Source organism: Beta vulgaris, chromosome 8 (assembly GCF_026745355.1).
Source record: "Beta vulgaris subsp. vulgaris cultivar EL10 chromosome 8, EL10.2, whole genome shotgun sequence".
NCBI lineage: Eukaryota > Viridiplantae > Streptophyta > Magnoliopsida > Caryophyllales > Amaranthaceae > Beta > Beta vulgaris.
Window position 1 is genome coordinate 7,744,737 of NC_079209.1, and position 22,338 is coordinate 7,767,074.

General features: G+C 36.8%; 1 protein-coding gene across 1 annotated transcript; it reads right to left on the reverse strand.

The window, feature by feature from the left end:
- Window positions 1–13,556: 13,556 nt before the first annotated feature.
- Window positions 13,557–18,124, reverse strand: LOC104883007 (tropinone reductase-like 3). Its single transcript, XM_010667447.4, has 6 exons — window positions 17,899–18,124; window positions 17,558–17,674; window positions 16,731–16,865; window positions 14,539–14,664; window positions 14,144–14,245; window positions 13,557–14,066 (listed from the first exon to the last, which is right to left on the reverse strand). The coding sequence occupies exons 1-6, from the start codon at window positions 18,028–18,030 to the stop codon at window positions 13,917–13,919; spliced, it is 762 nt and encodes a 253-aa protein (XP_010665749.1). The 5' UTR covers window positions 18,031–18,124; the 3' UTR covers window positions 13,557–13,916.
- Window positions 18,125–22,338: the final 4,214 nt, after the last annotated feature.

Below are 22,338 nucleotides of genomic sequence, written 5' to 3' on the forward strand. Positions count from 1 at the left end.
TTACGTACCCGCCTCTTTTTCTGATTGTTTGTTTTTCTTTTTTAAAAATTTGACCTATCAAATTTCTATTTCTCTTCATCAATGAGCTTATTTTTAGTGCGTTAATAACATATACTTGAACATAATGACATGACCTATATAAATATAGCATGAATCCTATATCATTTTGTTTTTTTTTATTTTATGTTATTATGAGTTTTTTTTTTACAAAAGAATCGGTGGTTTTATGGGTTGTCACATCATAAATTTTGATGTAACATGTTACACCCAAAAATTTATATTTTATTTATAAAAATTATATTAGCTTTGATATATGTGGTGAATGAGCTAAGAAAAAGAACGAACGGCCCGTTTGGTAGTCGTTAATAAATTGCGGTAATGGAAATGAATTTTAAGTGTAATTTTATTAGGGAAGCACCTCTAAAATCTCCATGGGGAGGTATTTTTTCTACATGGGCAAGCAATCTCACCCAAAAACTTGTGTTTTTGCCTCCAAGGGGAAGCAATTTTTATTACCACTCATTACCATATACAAGATGGTATTGGATGAGAATGAAATTTCAAGAAGGAAAGTGGGCACTTTAGGATAAATTAGCATTACCATGGGAATGGACAATGATATTTCTCACAAATTTACACACAAATTCATTCCCATTACCACCATTTATGACCAACTACCAAACGTCCCTTAAGTATACGACATTATTGTTTTCAAATATTTTAGGTAATTACTCCTCTTAGTATAATAACTAGAACTTACTCTACATAATTATGAAATATGTGGATATCTATGATAGGATAGAACTCATGAATAGGGATGGCAATTGGGCTGGGCGGGGCGGGTGCGGAGGATAGTACCCCCACACTCGCATTAAATTCTCATCCCCATCCCCGCCCCACCACCCATTGCGGGGGGAAATTCTAGACCCACCCCCGCACCCGCGTCATACCCACTTCATCCCCGCAAAAAATCCATCAAAAAATCTGCCATAAGCCCATTATAGTTGTCTACTTCACAAAATCACAATATAATAATATAGTAAAAGAAAAGTTAAAATACATTAACAAAGGCAAATGTTTTATTACATTTCAAAAGTGTCTTCAAATACATTAGTAATATATGTATATAAATAGAATTTTAATAATAAATATGCGGGGTGGGGGTGGGGCGGGCGGGGGTGGGGGTGGGGCGGGCGGGGATTGGGCGGGGCAGGCGGGGATGGGCGGGTATAACATAAAATCCACACCCGCTCCACCACCCATTGCGGGTACAATATTAATTCCCATCCCCGCCCTATCTCCGCCAAACTTAGACCCATCCCCGTCCCAATTGGTCGGGGATGGGGCGGATCTCCTACTTAACCCTCCCCACTGTCATCCCTACTCATGAACACGTTTATCAATATATCTTAGGTAATGAGATGCACTTGTGATAACTTATTTTTGAAAATCTTTAAGAGCTATCAAGATAAAAGTATAGGATCGAATGATCGATCACCTTTTGAAATAACAAAGTTATTCCAATTAAACAATACATTATTACAAATGCTGTCTCATATAAGATTTTATGTTGGCTATAATGAACTAGATGGCGTACAAATAATTATTTACTGAAGTCTATCCTAAAATTTATAGTTGATTTTGTTAATTTATGCTAAATGATGGTAGTCATTATTATTCAAACTCTAAATTCATCTTCCGGCATAGTTGGTACCACATCTTAGGTGGTGCAACTAAATTCGAAACTTCAAAAAAAAAGTTAATACGTCATTGGTAGTTTCACACTTGGCAATATATAAGTCTGTTTCATGTCCTTTTTTTTTTTTTGATAATTTGGGGATTTTATTTCATATGGCCATAGGCTCATTATCAAAGTACAGCTTACATCTTACAAAGCATTAACAATACCATGATGATGAGGAGTACATTACTGTTTGTCAGATCAAAGAAGCTATAACCAAGCTAAAAATTCTGCATTCCTCAGCAAACCTTGTTTGGCCAGACAGTCTGCCACCATGTTAGAACTTCTTCCTTTGTGAATGATGCTAACATCCATCCACTTCCCCTTTGCATTGCGTATGAAATTTAACTGGAAGCTTAAATTCCAAGGCCCACCCTGGCTTTCGTTGCACCATTTGACAGCATTTGATGAGTCCGATTCAATGATCACCCGTAATTTTCTCATATTTTCATAGGCCATGATGATTTTGATTGCTCTATAGATGGCCAAAACTTCAGCAGAATTGATTTCAATTGGTGGTATCGGGCTAGAGAACATACACATAAAATGACCTTTACTGTTTCGAAGAACTCCTCCTATAGCTGACATTGAGAAAGAGGGATTAACAGATGCGTCAACATTCCATTTGACGACATCTGGGGAAGGAGGCACCCAGTCTTTTTCTACCGGCGAATGCAGCATCGCTGTGGAGGCCCGAGGCTCGGACCATGAGAGGCACAAAGGGTTTCTTATAATTTCATCCCCCGAGTATGGGAATAGACTCCCCCACCCTTTAATCCACCAGCTTAATCGAATTAAAGAGAGGTCTTGGAGTTGGATAGATGAGCATGTGACATTTTTGAAGATTCGAGAGTTTCTCTCTTTCCATACTGTCCAGATAATAATTGAAAAAATTGCAATCCATACCTTCTTGAGGAACGGGGATGGCTTAGGGAGTTGCCATTGGTCAAAGGCTTCGATGAGAGTACCAGGAAAAACCCAATTCAATTTCCACAGATCTAACCACCAATACCATAAGCTCCGCGCGAAGGGGCAATGAAGAAGGAGATGATCAACATCTTCAGGGTGAGCCGAGCAAAAAACGCACAGGTCTTCGCTTATGGGAAGGATTTTTAGCCTTACCAGTTTGGATCTGGTATTTAATTTGCCTCTCAAGGCTAGCCAAGTGAAAACTTCAATCCTAGGGGGAATGAGGCCCATCCAGATTTTTTTCCATTTTACAAAAAGAGGGTGCAGCCCACTTTCTTCTTTTGCCATCACCAAACTAATCGATTTTACCGAGAGATCACCCGTTTTTGAGTGGGCCCATGAAAAAGAGTCATCTTCTGTTAATGATAAGTGAACATTCTTCAAAAGGATCTGAAGATTCCCCCATTCTAACCTGTCCCTGGGCCTTAGAGAGCGGCCCCATATGAAGTGCCAATTCCAAATATGACCTGCCCAATATCCACACGCTGAAATGGAGGCAAATGGGTCAGCTGCAATAGAGAACAATCGGGGAAATTGGGCTTTTAGAGGGATATGGCCAAGCCATTGGTCCAGCCAGAACAAGGCTTGAAGGCCATTCCCAACTCGCCTTTTGATGGCAGTTTTTAGGAGGTTGCTTGTGATCTGATTTTTAAGGACTGATGCGCATATATTTCTCCATGGACCGCCATTAGATGGGGCTTTGAGTTCATGGAGTAACAAATGGTGGTGATAACCATATTTCTCCGCTACTACCTTGCGCCAAAGAGCCTGTGATTCATGAAGAAACCTCCATAGCCACTTGAACAAGAGTGAGAGGTTTTGGTGAAGCAAATTCCCACAACCAAGGCCCCCAAATTGCTTGGGTAGCTCTAAAATCTTCCATGGTGCCGAGGCTAAATATGCTTTTGTTGATCCACCACTCCATAAAAATTGTCTTTGCAACTTATTGATCTTATCTAGGATTCCCATAGGGATAGGAAAAAGAGATAAGTGGTACATGGGTAAACTGGAAATGGAAGCCTTTATGAGGGTTAATCTTCCTGCCAAAGATAAAAAACTTCCTTTCCATGTAGCCAATTTTTTCTCCATACGCTTTATAACTGGTTCCCAAGAAGACAGTCTTGCCACATTACCCCCTATTGGTAGGCCCAAGTACTTGATCGGAAAACCTCCGACTTTACATAAGAGTACATCTGTCGTTGATGAAAGCCACACGTCGTCGATGTGAATACCATGGAGAGAACTTTTGTGAAAATTTACCTTCAATCCCGAAGCTAACTGAAAGAGAATGAGGGTTTTCTTTATGTTGAGGAGATATTCTATGTTGGGTGGGCAAAAAATTATTGTATCATCTGCAAATTGCAAATGAGTTAATTTTGTCCCCCCCCTAGATATTTCGACTCCTTCCCAGAGCCCAAGAGAAGTAGCTTTTTGTATTACCAGACTAAGAGTTTCCACTGCCAGATTAAAGAGGAAGGGTGAAAGAGGGTCACCTTGCCTCAACCCTTTATGAAGTTTAAATGGGGTAGTAGGCGAGCCATTAATCAGAATTGATGCCGCAGCACTTCTAACACAAGATAGAATCCAAGATATCCATTTTTGAGGGAAGTTCATTTGCTTCAAAGTCCATTCAAGAAAGTTCCAAGCCACACTATCAAATGCCTTATGAAAATCCAATTTGAGAATAGTCGATGGGATCTTCTTTCTTTTACAAGAGTCAATGAGCTCTCCTGCAATTAAGGCACCATCCAGAATCTGCCTCCCCGCAATGAAGGAAGATTGGTAGGGCCCAATGAGTGAGTCCATAACCTGCTGCAATCTTCTTGCAAGAACCTTTGCTATTGTTTTGTAAATACAGCCTACCATGCTAATAGGCCTGAAGTCTTTGAGTCCATCCGGTGATTCACATTTTGCTATAAGGGCTATGAAAGCTACGTTCGATCCTCTCGGCAGATGACTAGACTTCCAGAACTCGTCAAGGATACTGTAGACATCCCCTTTTATTACTTCCCACGCCTCTTTGATGAAGGCGAAATTATACCCGTCGGGGCCCGACGCTTTCTGTGGGTTGCAGGACCTAACTGCTTCATCAATTTCCAACCGGGTAAATGGGGCTATCAGATTTTCAGCTTGAAGAGGTGATAATTTTCTGAAGTTCAGTCCTTCAAAATATGGCCTTGAAGAGTATTCTTCATGAAATATGTTTGAGAAAAAGGATCTTGCCTCGTCTTGTATACCTGCAGGATTGTCAATAATAATACCGTTAGTAGACAATGATAAAATGGAGTTTTTTCTTTTGTGGATGGATGCTAGGGTGTGAAAGTATTTTGTGTTCCTATCCCCCTCCTTTAGCCACTTGGCCCTTGAGTTTTGGGCCCAAAAGACTTCTTTTCTTTTTAGCCACATCCACAGGTTCAATTGGGCGGATCTTCTATGAGAGAGTTCCTCATCTGTGAGAGACCGAGAGTTTGATAGTGAGTCAATTTCGTTAATTTCCTCCTCAAGAGCAGAGATATTCTGATCAATAAGACCAAATTCTTTCTGGTTCCATTCCTTTAGCTTCCCCTTGGCCATCTTCAGTTTGTCTATCATGGTGAGAGAGGCAGCATCATTCCATACTTCCTTGATAATGCGCATACAACCCGGATGGCTGAGCCAACAATTTTGAAACCTAAAAGGTTTCGGGCCCCAGTTAATGTCCTTTGAAGTGACTAGGAGTGGACAGTGGTCGGAAATGCTTCGCTTTTGGAGTGAAAGCTGTAGGGAAGGGAATGTCGCTATCCAATCTGGGTTAACTAGTAGTCGGTCCAGTTTACTTTTGGCTTGACCACGGAACCAAGTAAACCAACCGTTTTTGGCAGGTATTTCAGTGAGCTAAATCCTGCTAACAAATTCTTTGAACTCCATGACTCCAGATTGGGATACCAAATTGCTTCCCCGTTCAAGGGGGTCAAGCACCTCATTAAAGTCACCTATTAGAAGGCATGGGCGTTGGACATTTAGGCAGTATTCTGAGAGGGAACTCCATACCTGGGCTCTTTCATCTTTATCACACGGATTATAAATGTTTATAACACATCCTTTGAAGTTCAGGGATGGTATTTGGCCAGAAATTGCAATCCAGTTTTTTTCTATTAAGTGTGACTCAGCCTTGAAATAATTACTCCTCCAAAGAGATAATAATCCTCCTGAGTTTCCCGAAGATGGTGAAAATAAGAGTTCCCTATCCCTAACTTTCCAGAGGGATCTATTGAATCTTGGATTAAAGTCGTCCATTTTTGTTTCTTGTATAAACACAAAATGTGGATCATGTGTGGAGATTAATCTACGGAGAGCATTTTTCTTAATTCTGGAGTTAAGACCCCTTATATTCCATGAGATAATGATCATTTGTCAATATGTATGGTGAGAAAAATTGGGAACTTACTGTTGATGTTTAGCCCAGTCTTGCCTTTGGTCAAGCAAGATGCGTTGGATTCTCTCTCTTAGTTCTGCTTTATCACCATCAAAGGATAAACCCAGAAGATCAGCCATATCAATGATGTCATCCACTTTTATGGAATTCTTGTTGTTAAGTGATGAGCTATAGGGCTTGGAGTTATGGTCTGAGGATGACAAGGCTTTGAGTTTTCGTTTTTTCTCCAATCTTTTTTTTCTTTTCTGCATTTGGGCTAACTTGATTTGGACAGGGATATTACTTTCAAATCCAGGGGGGAAGAGTGGGCCAGAGTCTGATGAGGATCCATTTGTGATGGAGGAGGTTGAGTTTGGTTTGGGGTTTCTGATTAGTGGCCCAAATTTATTGAAAGTTGGGACCACTATCTTATTTTGAGATGCAGCAGAAGAGGGCTTAGGATTAGGGGATGGTTGGAAAGTGGTATTGGGCTTTTGGTGGGCTGAGGATGTTTTAGAGAACAATTTTTTCTGTGACCCATTCCTGTTTGAGGTGTGGCTAGTGACTTGAATAGCAGGTGATTGGGTACGAGAGTTTGAAGTGATGAGTTGGATATCATGGGAAAGAGGAGCTTTTTGGGGAGAGTTAATGTGAATGTCGGGGTTGACATTAAAGAAGGTTTTTTGGGGAGTGTTAAGGTCAGGAGAGGTTGGAAGTTGATTTTGGCTAGGGGGGATTATTGGGGGATTTTCAATGCAATCATTATTGAGACATATTGGAGCGTCATCACCAATAACAAGGTCTGGGCTTTTTGGATTTTTTTTGTTTGGGACTGGAAGTGGGGGATCAGGTTCAGGGACAAGGTTTGAGTTTTCTGAAAAGGTGATTTTGTTCGTATCTGGTTGGATAGGAGGTTTGACAGGTGATTCCTTGTGAGATAATATGTTGCCCCGTTGACCTTTGCATTCAGTTATAAGAACAGGACATTGTCTGCCATCTACTTCCAATGAGACCTTCCCATTTATCTCAAAGAGGCAATCTGTGATTACCAAAATCTGAGTAAATTCAAAGTTTTTACAGTTTACTGATTTGACTCGGCCAAAAATACAGCCAATGTTGTAAAAATTTTCGTAGCACCATGCCACCAAAGGAACTCCATATACACACAGCCAAGTTTCACGCCATAGGGTTGAGGAGTTATTTTTTACTTCACTGATAGATTCAAACCATTGATCCAGCCATTTGCTCTCTAACATGGCTTTTTTATCATCCATAGATTCAAACGTAATCAGGTGTTGCATACCACCCATAGGTGATATTGATAGGTTATTTACCCCCTGCGAGAGGATGATATTCATTAGCATTTCAGATGTTTGGGCTGACAAAGCAATAGCAATGGAGCTTCTTTGCAGCATTTCTTCCTTCTCATCACATTTCTTGGCCTTTAGGGCTGCGACAAAATCTCCTTCAATGTCAATTTCTCCAAGAGATTCCCTGACCATTTCTGTATCTTCCCCTAACGCTCTAGAGCTCATTATTCGCTGTTTTGTAGGTTTTGGTAAGGTTTTTTTACTGTGGCTTGGGTTTAATTCTTCTGTATGAGTGGCTTTGTGTTCAGTATTTTTTGGAGTGGGATAAGCAACTTCTTTGTATGATCTTGTGTCCCTTTTTGCTTCTTTGCTAATAGGATTCAGATATTTATGTATGGTTTTTGGATTTGGAGGAGGTGGGGGTAGGAAGGATAGGTTTGGTTTATGGGGGTAAGGGGTTTTGTCAGATTTTGCAGGGTGAACTGTGATACGGAGATGCTCGAGTTTTTGTCCATGAACATCACGTATCGCAGTGGGGAGTGATTGGGGATATCTGAATTGTACAAAGGCATATTTGTGGGTTTGATGTTCTCTCACCATAGGGATGTAAATGTATTCAATGTATCCATGGGATCTGAATATCTTTGCAATTTCTGAGTTGGTGGTGGAGATTGGGAGGAAATTAACAAAGCAGGTGCGTCGAGCTTGGAGGGTTTGGTGTCTGTGTTTGTGTTTTTTGTTGGTCACAATCTGCCATTGTGTTTGGGGAATTCTCTCACTAGGATTTTCTCTCATTCTCACTATTGCTCCTATTCTATATTAATTTATAATATAATTACAAACTAACTAATCTTTTTGACGAGTACATATGATTGGGATCACCAATCTTAGATACCATTCTATCCATAGACAGTCTGTTTCATGTCCTTAATACTTTAAATTGGATAAACACTAATAATAAGTGAATTCCAATTCCATAAATTTAATAATATTTTAATTGTTTAATTCTAGGTAGTTTTAGTTGGGAAAGACAACTTATTTTGTGTTATTTTATCTTACTTTTTAAAATGAGTCAAAATAAATTGAACATAACATCTTATATAGTTATTTATCTTATTTAATCTTATCTGATCTTTATCGTATAAAGATTTTGAACAAGTGAAAATAAATTGAAGAGACTTGACTACATGGAACATTTCCCATCCAGTGGGTAGACAGTAGATGTGTGATGTATCAATCTCAACAAACAAACTTCGGTGGTTTTACTCTATAAATTATTAAATCCTTCTTTGTTGCCCGTCGTTTCTGTTGTTTATTGTTTTAGAATTTAACTGGCAGAAGACCGCAAAAAATCTGACACTTGCACGAGAAAACAGGAGCCGTGAGGGTTTTTATGGACTTCCGTGGTATTCAAATTCAATAGAAAGGATTGTGCGTGTGCGGTGTTGTGTGCACTTGCTTGCCAAGTAATGCCAACATGCCAATAATAATCCCGGAACATCGTTACAATAATATGATGGCTCAAATGGGTTTTTACTTTTTCGCCATCAAGTGCCACACGCTCTAATTAAAAAGTTGCCAAAACTCAAAACCAATACGAAGTCAGCCATAGCCTTAGGGCTTAGAGTACATAAAAGTAACCCAACTATTACGAGAGAAGAAAAAATTCACTTCACAATATAAAGAAGGTTCTATTTTAAAACCATATCTATATCTTAGACCTTTTAAAAGTTTCTAAGACAACACTATTTATTTCAATAGTGTTATGAGTGGTAAAAGCATGAAATTCACTATTCATTTCCCTTAGCCAATCTCAGCCTTCCATTTCCCATCTCATCTAAACCGCACATTCTATCCATTTCCAACATCATGTGTTGCTCACATGATCTGCTTCACTTTGCTTCCACGCTCTCCTCACGTGATGCACTGCCTTCTTCTCTTTTTCATCTTCATCATCCTTCGTTTTGTCTATTCTTTCTCTTTCTCTTCAGCTCCATGAATCTTCTTTCTTCTTTCGATCATCAAGTCAAGCTCATCCAAGTCCTGCAGATCCAAATGTAAATTTGCACATTCAACTTCGTCTTCATCATTCCATATTCTTTTCTTTTTTTTTGATAATTTGGTTTTATTCATTTATAGATAAGGATAGAAAACCTCGACTCAGCCCAGGTATTCCTCCTCAGAAGGAGGAAACTTTCATAGTGAATACTCACACCCAAAGAAGAGGAGGATTTCCATCCTTAAAATGTTCATACACCATATTACAACTCTCTTATACTATGAAGCAAACTAGATAAAATGAAATACATGTAATTTTTAGAGCCAAGCAATAAATTCATCCCTTCTACTTAACCCTTGCTTAGCTAATGCGTCTGCCACCATATTTGATGCTCGACCTTTGTAGGTAATTGAAATTCCCGGGCTCTTCTTCGACTCCCCTCGAATGAAGTTGAGAATAAAATTTAGATTCCATGGACCACCCTTATCTTGCTTGCACCATTTCACTGCATTAGCGGAGTCCGACTCAATCATTATGGGCAGGCTCATGAATCTTTCACAAGATGCTGATATTTTAAGTGCACGATGGATAGCTAGTACTCCAGCGTTATTGATTTCCATAAACGGGATAGGCCTCGAAAACATGCAGATAAAGTTACCATTGTGATCCCGGAGCACACCCCCAATTGATGAGGATTCAAATATTGAGCTACATGATGCATCTACATTCCACTTCAACGACCCAAATGGAGGAGGAGACCACGATTCGACAGCAATAGCGCTAGGCAGGTGATTACTTGGGCATGGCTTGGAGTTCCATAGGAGACATTGCGGGTTTCGAAGGAGATCAGTAGAGCTATAGGGGAAGAAATCTCCCCAATTCTTTCACAGTTCAAATCCATCCAATCCAAATCCAATCGAAATGCATGGATTGTCCATATCCAAGTGCAAATTCAGCTTCGTCTTTATTTCAGCTTCAAATCCACTCCAATTCAAATCCAAATCTCCAAATTCAGATTCGAATTCAATCGAAATCCATGAAATTGCTTCATCTTGGTTCATTCCAGATCCAAAGGTTCCACAATGCAAATTCGAGTCCACGCATTACTCAAATCCGCAAGTCCATATCCATATGCATCCAATTTGACTCAATTCTGTTAGATTGTGTGTTCGTAACACAGGCAGGGGAAATAGAGCTTGGGTTGTGTTCAAAGGGTCAGTTTTCTAATCTAATTACTAACCGTTTAAGTACTGCATGTGAAATCATTGTTATTATAGTCATATCAGGGCCGGGGCTAGCATATTGGAGGCCCTGTGCATTTTATTGAAAATTGGCCCATATATAAGTGTGCATGTGTGTATCCGTATGTATATACACTTTTCTACTTAAAGTAAGTTGTAAAAAACTATCACTTTAAAAAATTATACTTGTGAAAAGTTCCAATATTATGTCTTCTACCTTTAAAAAAAATATATATTATGTCTTCTGAAACATTAAAGTTAATCACATTAATTATTATAAATTAATAGCTTCACTTAAGACTTTGTTTTGGAAGGTTAACAGTGTATTAATATCATCACCTTGCAATATGGAAAGTGAAGTAAAAATATTATGTCTGCTAAAAAATAAAAATGAATTAATTAGTGTAAATTAATGGTTTCACTTGAGTATTAATACCATTGTTTTAGAGAGCTAAGACTTTAATTGTTTTGGAGAGCTAAGTGAGTAATACCATTACCTTGGAATATGGAAAGGGAAGTAAATAATACTCCCTCCGTCCCATAATATAATGCTTCATTTCCATTTTGGGTGTCCCAAAATATAGTGCTTGGTTCTATATTTAATTTCATAATTTTTTGTGATTTGCCTAGAAAAATCGTGTCATCATTATTTGTTTGCTTCTTGAAAATAGTTTTTTTGCTTTGTTTATTCAACCCAAGGGTTGCATTTAATGCTCTTTCACCAATTATTCTTCATTCTCTCTCCTAAGATCACCTTTTCCACACAATATTTATTTTAATAATAAAAAGTTTTTACTTTCCTCTTAGATTCTATTTACCTTAATTCCCGTGAAAAAATAGAATCAAGCACTATATTATGGGACGGAGGGAGTAAGTAACAGCCGATTACCATGTGTTTGTAAGGTTCAAGTCTATGCCTAAGTAATATCTAAGAGGGTCTCTCCCCCTACATTTCTTCTTCCATATCCAAAATTTATGGACTCTCCCACTTCAAATCCATGAAAAAGTATCTTTGTTCTAATGCCACCTAGACACCGGGAGGGAGGAGATAATTTGAGGCCCTCTAACTTACGAGGCCCTGCACGGTCATGCACGTGGCGCCGGCCAAGCGCCGGCCATGAGCCATATTATCATCATTCATCATTCATCATCAAACATCATAATGGTCGTTTTAATGGTATTAACATTTAAGATATGGGCAAATATTAATTACTCATTTTCTGATGGCATGTTATTTTGAGATTAATAACATTTAATATATGGGCAAATATTAATTACTCATTTTCTTCCTTGTTGTTTTGTTTGATACGTCTACAATTAGCCCTGCTTTTGTCCAGTGATTCTGTTTGTTGTCGTAGTTGTTTTTTTCCTTGTTGTTTTGTTTGATACGTTTAAAATTATTAGTAACGGGCCAGTTTTTTGCCCATAATCTAGCCCGCCCCATGATCACCTCTAGATTAAACTCAAAAATTGTGGCCCAAAACTATGACCCAGACTTATTAGAAAACATGTGGTATAGTTTACTCTGTATAACGAAACACTACCAACCACAAAGTGAGCTGCAACCAAATTTAAAGCCAGTTAATCCCTTTGAAGCCTGCAACTCACTTGTTGTGTTACATCGTTTAGCAAGTTTCCTGTAAAACTGTCTTATACTCTCATGCATGAGATGACTTTAAATATTTTGTACTTTCCTTCAATTTAATTTTTTTAAAAAATTGGTAAAACGAATTTCTCTGAACTGCCCTCGCACATAGCTCTCATCCAGAGGCCCATTAAAAGCCAGACACCCCCAACCCCCCTCCCCCATTAAATCCTAAGCAAATGCTTTCCTTCAATTCCGTCATACCTCAATTCAAAATTTTGACCATTTCACACTTTCCTTTTAAACCCTAACTATTTTATATTTTCCTTTAACTATTTCATACAAAACTCTAACTATTAACAATCTTATCCATAAGACCATCTCATACAAGTTTTGTATACATTGGTCGAGGTATAGGGAAATTATCCATGAAAGTAGAGTTCTAGGAGCATGTACAATGAGTGTGTGGGTCTTTATATCCTTTCCGTTCTCTCTCCTTTCCTCCTTACACCTCACATCCCACTAACTTTCTACCAACTTATCTTTTTTTTCTCACAATGATTAGACTAGTCCTGCTTGACTTTTCTAATTCTCTCTCTTACTTTTGGTATACTCTATCATATACTCTTTTTCCTATCCAGAATGTTCTTATTCTTATATAGAGTAGATAATTTTGTTTCATGTTTTAATTAGTGATATATTAATTAATTTATATACATTTTAAATAATATTAGGTAGGAGAAAGTTATTAGAAAGAAAAGTAGATTGTGAAAAAATATGGTAAAACATATAAAATTTAGGCTCAATTTATAGATAATTTTTTTTTATATAATTGTAATGTAATTTTTTAAAATAAATTATAAGTTGGTTTTATTTACTTTAAAACAAAAAAAACAATCTTATAAAAAAAACAACAACAATAAAGCAATATTGATACATATGGCAACACCCCATTCGTTGCTATGCACACCATCCAAGGCATGGTTGGTCTAGCATTCCAGACCAACCAACTCCAAGGGCCAATTGCTCCAATGGTTCTGGCCAATGGGTCTGGGATTTTGGGAAAAAGATTTATACTAACAATTCCCCTGCAGCGAAACTTTTAGCAATTCCGGAAACTTGAACTTGCGGTGAAGTATAGCCTTCCTAAGGCTATTATTATATACTTCGATTGTAAGGACGCAACTGAACTCCTCACAAGGGGTCATTCTGACTTATATTCCGATTTGATCAACATGTGGAGGCTATGGCTCAACAAGAGGCCGGATCTTCACATTAAACATTGTAGCAGGCAGTTCAACCAAGTGGTGGATAATATGTCAAAATCGTGTAGGACCATGGATGTAGATAGCGTTGTAACTAGAATTTTCCCCCTTCCCCCCTAGTTATTGTTCGGAATAACTACTTTTGGATTGTAATATGTTTAACTGTAGGTAATAAATGAAATGCCATGTTTACCAAAAAAAAAACTAAGTAAAGCTAGCTTTACTTTTTCCTAGACCAACAAAAACCAACCCCATTGCTTATGCTCTAAGCCGAATGAGAACCTAAAAAACGTGCAATATCAAAATAGGCCACGCTATTTTGAAACATAGACGTCGTATGCTTTTATTAATGGTTCCTTATTCAGTATTAGGTGTGCTAAATGCCAATGTAAGAAGATAAAAGCTAGAGTGATTATAGTCGGGAAGGGATTCCTCCAGCTACCACCAATGTTTCTGCAGTGATATAAGAAGCATCATCAGAAGCCAAAAAGGCGGTTGCAGCTGCCATGTCTTCTGTGGTTCCAAGCCGATTAAGTAACGTCTTCTCCTCAATAGCTTTTTTCTGACATGACAAAATCCAACACAACTGAGTCCCCATTGAAAAAGTAGAACTTATAATTTAGGTGGAAAAACACTTACAACTGAATCATTGCTTGTGATGAATTCGGCAAAATGGGTTGGTACAAAACCTGGGGCAACACAATTGACACGAGTATTTGGGGCCATCTCAACTGCCAATGCCTACACAAGAATAGGAAAGTAAGATACGAATATGTACTTGACTTCATTTTTATTTCAAGTACCCATGTCGGATCCTCAACACTTCAGCATTGGTATGGACCTTTCGACACTTCATTTTGGATGAGAATCATGGAAAGTTTCATCAAATAGCCGAGTCGACACTTGTACACGTACCCATGTTCGACAAGTGTACCCAAGTCCCAATAACATAAAGATGCGATGCGCTTATTCTTTTAATATATTTTCCCATGTATATTAGTTGGTTTTCAGAACAGAAGACTTGAGATTAGTACCTTTGTAAGTCCAAGAAGAGCTGTCTTGGTCACTCCATACATAGCCATTGTAGCCTGAGGTTGGTAAGCAGCAATTGACGAGACAAAGACAACTGATGAGCCGGTCGTCAGATGCGGAGCAGCTTCCTAAAACAAAATATATCAATGACTATTCATGAAGTTCAAAGCAGTTAGAGCACAACTAAAGTAGAGTGGACATCGGTCAATCCCGGGAGCTCCAGCAGGGGACGAATCTTGAGCAAATACAGATTAATGGGAAATACTCCCTTCGTCCCTAACTGTATGTCCAAAACTAATTAAGGTCATACGGTCCCACCTATTTACCTATTTACTCTATGATAATCAATATATTGTCGCACCGGGCACCACTGTACCATCTTATATTCTACTGAACCAAATACAGAAACTATGCAGAACTGCAATTATCATACAGATAAGAACAGGAGTATTTCATTAGGACTCTTCTTCATTAACTTAATATTTACCCATATCATATGTTAAAAAATGAAGAGAGGGAGTACTTGAATGGCAGTCTGCTTATACGTTTAAACCAAGTGATTCATCTATAGAAATCTGAATCTGGGTTCATCCTCTGACCTGGTATGAGTTTGGTATTTCAATATGATAGGTTTGTTGTGCCATAACCTACAAGACGTCTCGCAAAAGGAGATTCAGTCTTTCTAAAACTACTATTTATTATGGTAACAAAATATAGTAATTCAAAGAGTATTGCAGTGGCGAGTTTTGATACCTCAATATTATTTTGTTGATACCTCTATATTTAGACAAACAGAAACAGTACCTCTCATATTCGGCCAATCACATACTTCATTTTGTAAAAAGATAAGCTAAATTTTCTATTCAAAGGTTGATAAGGGATTAACACTTCTCACATGTTTCACAGTTTGTTGCTGATCTTTCAAAAGCACCGTCTGGTAAAAAAAAAGCAGATTCATGAGTCTTCTTGGATCAACCGCATTTCAGGAGTATTACAAGGTCAAAGTGTTCATCTGCTGTTTTTAAAAAGCCTTAGGATCCCATTAGGTCATGTTGTATTTGATTTATTTTTATGTACATTATAAAGAATAAGGTCAAATAACTTTAGATGAGTTCTAATGAATCCTTCAAGTTCAATTCGCAACTATAGTAAGTGCCAATTAGTACAAACAAGTTGATATATTTCCAATTCAGTTCAATAGAGCACACCCTATAGTCTTCTACATAAGCCTATAAAAAGGTTGTGTATGGACTCCCAGTGGCACCAAACAGCTCAGAACAAAACTTTCCCTTCACTAGCTCAAAATAAGGGGTTCAAACCACATAAAGTAGGTTCTGTAGGGATTTAAAATTTTCTCCCAGTAGCTTTGAGGAGCAATATCTGAGAAGCACAACATACCACAGTGCTTCTGAAGAGGACCTATCTCTCTTAGTTCACTGCTAAGTGCTAAGTCTGCTAGCCATCAAATTGAAGGGCAAAACTCAAAAGAGTAGTTTATTTGTTTAAATTATGGCAGCTCACTCATATAAACGTGCTGAGATTCTCATGAGTCCTTGGACTGTGGTTGGGTACAGAAAGCACATTCAAACTAAGAAAAAAGGATACTTTCAAGGTTCATGGGCCAAGGCCAAGCATCGAATTGATGAGACGAGTCCTACTGACATCCAGATTTGGTATCACGCAGCGCTGTAACATCTCCAACACATCCCATGTTTTCTCAAAAGGTTGGAAGATATTACTGGGTAATTATATCTACTGATAAAGAAGGGTACAAGGAAACTCCTTCAGCTGGCTGGCCATTTCTTCCCATAATGTTTTTCGCTTGACCAGATCCTCCCATTCAAATCCTATTTGGAAGCGATCTGATCTGTTTTAAAGGAGAATGAAGCTAATTGGAGTAGCTGTAAAACATGAGACCACATTGAAAGAAGTGACGCAGAGAGCAAATGAAATGAGAACATTGATTTGTCTATCAGGGTAAGAACACATTTATCACATTATATATACAACAGACATGTCAATGATCCACTGAAATGCTCGATTGCAGTCTATTATTAATAAGGTTAAGCAGAGTCAAGCCCAGAGAAGATGCACAGCACTACAGAAGTTATGCGACAGCATGACAAACACAATCCCTTGTGATGCATACCACTCCACAAATTATGCAACATTGCAATCACTTGACAGAAATTACCTTAAGGAGAAGAATAGAAGCTTTCACATTTATTTCCCATAGCTTGTCTAGGACAGATTCTGTTGTTTCTAAAATCCCATCCACAGTGGGATTAGCTGCTGCATTAGAGATAACCACATCAATTTTACCGTATTTCTGCAAGCAAAACAGCTCTTTCTGTGAGCCTACAAGTATAGAATACGCAGCTAAAATGAGCTTTTCGCTGTGATATATAGAAAATCTTATGAAAATGTAGAAGAGGAAAGTTAGCATTTTAGATATAACAAAAGATAACAGCAACCAATGAGCCAATCAGTCCTTACAAGGTTGTACCGTTAGAGATTATGTTATGGTAAACTAATAACACAGATGAGAAGACATAAGAATAAGTTTTCTAGTTCATCTTCAAACCAAAGTCCCAAAATTTTCACTACTACAAAACACATTTCTCTATTATGTTCTACAGACGTGGTGAAATAGGCAAATTCTGAGATGACAAGTACACCTAGAAACTTCAACACCTACCAGCAATCAATCTTTTGCAAAATGTTTGAAACCAAACTTTGAACTTGTACAATGTTCATGAAACACAGTAACTGACACCCATTGTACCACCTAACATTATTTCCTTGCTAGGGCTAGTAATTGGCTACAAGGACAACTTTGATCAATCTGAATCAACAATTTTAGCAAGGAAATAGATGAAAATGGAAAATGGATGCATAAAATTAACTGAAAGAAGTAATTGAAAATCAGCCAAGCTTCCATGATCATTCATAATTCACACCTTCTGATAATATGAATTTAATCACAAAAACTCATAAATTAAGCTAACAAAAAATTGGCACCTTAACAGTCTGATCTATCAGATTCTTCCTCTGCTGAGCATTTGATACATGACAAACAACACCCAGAACTTCAATCCCTTTAACTTTGAGCTTCTCGACTGCTTCGTCCACATTTTTCTGCAACAACCCAGATCAAAATTAAATGAACCCACTTTTCAATTGCAACCCAAATAATAAAAAATTGTGGAAACAACCGATAATTCATCGAAATTCAACAGGTACATATGAAATTAAGAGTAAAATATTCACAAGAAAGCAGTAGAAAGAGTAAATTTCAGTACTTTTTTCTGAAAGAATCATCATAATTTGGAGGAAGAGAAGCATCAGATAAAAAAATTAACCTGCTTGCGAGAACAGATAACAACAGAAGCTCCTTCAAAACCAAGACGCTCAGCGATGCTAAATCCGATTCCTTGAGTGGAAGCGGTAACTATGGCCACCTTTTTTATGAATCTCTTACCAACTTTCTCCATATTACTCCTTAAGTTTTGGGTTTTTTAAAAATCAATTAATCAATTGCAGAATAGAGTAGTAGGTTCAATAAACAAGTACTGAGATAAAGAGAAAGTCGCAGCTCGCAATAAATAGCTGGTGCACAAGCTTAGGACTTAGCAATTAGTAGAGCATGGACCAAGCATCCTACACCAGCTTCAAAACGCAAGGCAATAAAAATGAAACACACCATTCAACATGCAAAAAAGTAATTGATTTGACAGCTAATGTACATTCCCATTACATCCGGTGTACATGTCAAAAATACAAAAAGTAACTGGTTTGACAGTTACTGTTCACCATTTAATAACTGATTTGATGTCCCCCATATACTGTTCACCACTTCTCTCTTTTCCACACTCAACCTCCTTGTACATTCTTGGCTTTTTGGTTGTTCATTAACAAAATCAAAATGTACAATGACAACCCCCCAGCTGAAACTAACCCAATTCCTGAAGCTGATGTCAAGTGAGTAATTTGCAATCTTTGTACATTAGGTGTGTTGATGTTTGTTCACTAATGAAATTCAATATGTACAATTACAGTCTCATACCGAAATTCACCACTTCTCTCTTTTCCACACTCAACCTCCTTGTACATCCTTGGCTTCGTGGTTGTTCATTAATAAAATCAAAATGTACAATGACAACCCCCAGCTGAAAGTAACCCGATTCATGAAGTTGATGTCAAGTGAGTAATTTGTAATCTTTGTACACTGAGTGTGTTGATGTTTGTTCAGTAATGAAATTCAATATGTACAATTACAGTCCCATACCGAAATATGTCAAGTGAGTAATTTCCATTCTTTGTACACTGGTGTGTTTGATGTTTGTTCACTAATGAAATTCAATATGTACAATTACAATCTCATACCAAAATTCAGTAAAATCACAATGTACATTGATGGTCATTGCTTTGATCACTGAAAATCCCCAAATGTACACTCGTAGATTATTGTACACCAAACCATATGCATTTGTACATTAAAAAAATGGTTCCACGTGATGAGAGAGAAAGAGCTGGCCATTCAAAAATATTGCCAAAAGTCAGCCACATGGGCAAGGTGTAGGATGCTCATCCTACACCTCGGTGTAGGATCTAATTTGCGAGGACTTAGGTGTGCACGACTGCACTGATCAAAAAAGTTTTATGTGTAATGTAACTATGACTATTAGCTACCTCAACCTCGAATTGAACAACCAATGATGCCTTGGCCTAGTGGTTAAGATTAAAGTGCTGTGAACGATAGGTCACATATTCGAATCTCTCTCCCATTCTTTATACTTTGTACTGCCTTCGTGACTCATATGGATCAAAAAAACCTCGAATTGAACATGTTATTGGCTAAGACTTCCAAAATCTAAATAAAATCTCTAGCTAAGAGTATTATACTATAAGTCAAGAGAACAATTGTGGTGTTTCCTATAAAATAATTAGAATATCCTGTAATAATTTATAATAAAGTTTTTTTTTATAAAAAATAAAAAATGAGAATCGATGTAACTTGTCATATATGATTAAGTCAAAAATAAAATCGTAATTTCACTAATAACTTGACAAAATGGTTCACACAATCAACTCACAAAATTTATTAGAATCCTCAATTTAAAAAATTAGTGGTATATCGTGGCAACATAATATTTACAAAGTTCAAATAATATGGTTTATTAACATTTATAATCGTTAAAAAACTATACTAAAGTCGCTGATAAAGAATTATTAAATCATCTTTAATTTAAAAACATAATAACATCTACAAACGAACCTCAATGATATAATTTACATCACTACCAAACTAATTTTAAATTAAAAAAACATATCAATTCGTATATAGCTACATAAGGTTGTTGGCGCACGCATCGCGAACTAGTATTATCTAATGAACCATGAACATTAAGTCAAAGAAAAAGAATGTCTTTATTTTTTAATACGATGATGTAATTCTACAATATTCTTTTACGTAAAATACAATATGTTCGTTTGTGTAAAAAATACGAATTTTTCACCATATACCCCCGACAAATTTTTTTATTCACCATATACCCTCGATGTTTTCAAAATTCACCATATACATCTCAATTTCTTGATAATTCACCATGTACCCTTAATGATTATTAGCTTATTTGATCATTAACTCATGAATTCGTTACTAAACCTTAATTAATTCTTATTTCACTCACTTACCCTAACAAATTAGTATTGAAAGAACACCAAAGGCCAAAGAAGAAGAAATAGAGTTATGTGAGGAAGAGTGATAAAATGAATCATTTGTGATGATTTAATGGTGGTCAATTAAGATTAACAATTCAAATAGGAGTTAATTAAGGTTGGTGACGGAATTTGGGGTTAATGATCAAAGAACTTGATAATAGTCGTTAACCGTTAAGGGCACATGGTGAATTATTAAGAAATTGAGGGATATCTGGTGAATTTTTGAAAACATAGAGAATATGTGGTGAATAAAAAAATTTGTCGGAGGTATATGCTGAAAAATCCGTCAAAAATAAGGTTCAAAACTAAGACCAAATATGTTCTATTATTTAACACTATAATAATCAGTATTGCATAACTTCATATATCTTCGATTGTATAATAAGTCTTTATTTAGATTCTTCTACTCTATCACACCCTCGTTTACCAGAAAAAAATCGGCATTGTAACGTATATTCTTTTACCTAATGACATGATATTTTTTTTCATGCAAATTAACATGATATTAATGAATAGACAAAATGTATTAATGAACTCGATGTTATATGGTTTAATTGGCTCCACTTTATTAACATTTAGTTTTTGATAATAGGGCCCAAATTTAATTTATGTTTAAGTTCTTCAAAATACTCTTTTGCGAAAGAGACAATGTTCTACATTAAAATCAAATATCAATTTATAATCTAACAATATAATAATTAGCGCTGCAACATTTGTTCTTTTACCTATGACACGATGTTCAAAAATTGAGGCCACGTGTACATTTTAATGAGCTTGATGTTCTTTTATTTTACGCCACTTTTACGTAAGTTTTGATGAAAGGAATCAAATTTAACGTTCTTTTAAATTCTGTAAAATGCTCCCATTTCCCTTATGTTCTATTTTTTACCATTACTTATTAGTCTCTCTACACCTTTTTACATGAGTTTTTGACACCATCATTTAATATTCTTTCAATTTTATTGGTTGGGTATAAAAACTTTTTACTTTCCCTCTCCTCTTTTCATGCCCACCCATTTAATGTTCTAATTTCTTTTTTCATTTTTTATTATAATAATTCCAAAAAACACAACAACTCCCAATGCAAGTACATAATACTCCCTCCGTCCCATAATATAGTGCTTATTTCATTTTTGGTGGGTCAAACTTTAAAATCTTTGACCGAATATTCTCATTTATATATATAAAAAAACATATTCATGTGGGATCTTGTTAGATTCGTCTCAATGTGTAGTTTCATAATACTAACTTTTTATATTTTTTATCAATACGAAATTGAAGAGATTAAAGGTCAAAGTTATGTCTTGAAGACTGTGTAAAAAAGAAACAAGCACTATATTATGGGACGGAGAGAGTAATAATTATTTCCTTAATTCCGTGCCAAACGTGAAACGGAAACTATAAAATGGGACGGAAAAAGTAGTAAATTACTTGAAATAAAATTACCCTTATCATCACGAATTCTGACCCCATTACTGGATATTGTACTTTGTTCTATCAATTTGAAGAATGTCATAATCAGGATATTATTAGGCCAATAAAGGCTTGAAAAATTCGGAACCCACATAGATATTTTTGAGCTTGTCTTGGCGTCCAACCGTTTGAGTCTCTTAGGGGACTCAAACGGGGGTAATTTGGTCATTTTATGCGTTGGAAGATTTCACGCGCGTGTGGTTGACATTTGCTTGGTACCAATGCTAGGTTATAATGGTACCATTCTCGAAAATATTGATACCTTGGTACCAGTCCTGATAACAATTTGATACCAATGTCAGGTTATAATGGTACCATTGTGTTTTTTTTAGGTGTTTGAGTCTTTTTTGGACTCAAACAGTTGGTTACCAAGCCTTTCTTGATATTTTCAGCCGATCATCTTCATAAAAAAATATGTCTACCTGTAATACCCATGAGCAAACTCTTGGAAGGATGTCCACGAAATCAATTTTTGGTACGATAGTACAATGTTAAAACAATTGACTGAGAGTAAATCTTATGATGAGTGACCTCTTAGCAAGTTGCCTAATATGTGCATTAGTGAGGACAAACTTCAGAAGAAATTTGTGTTGGTGTTTGAGGCC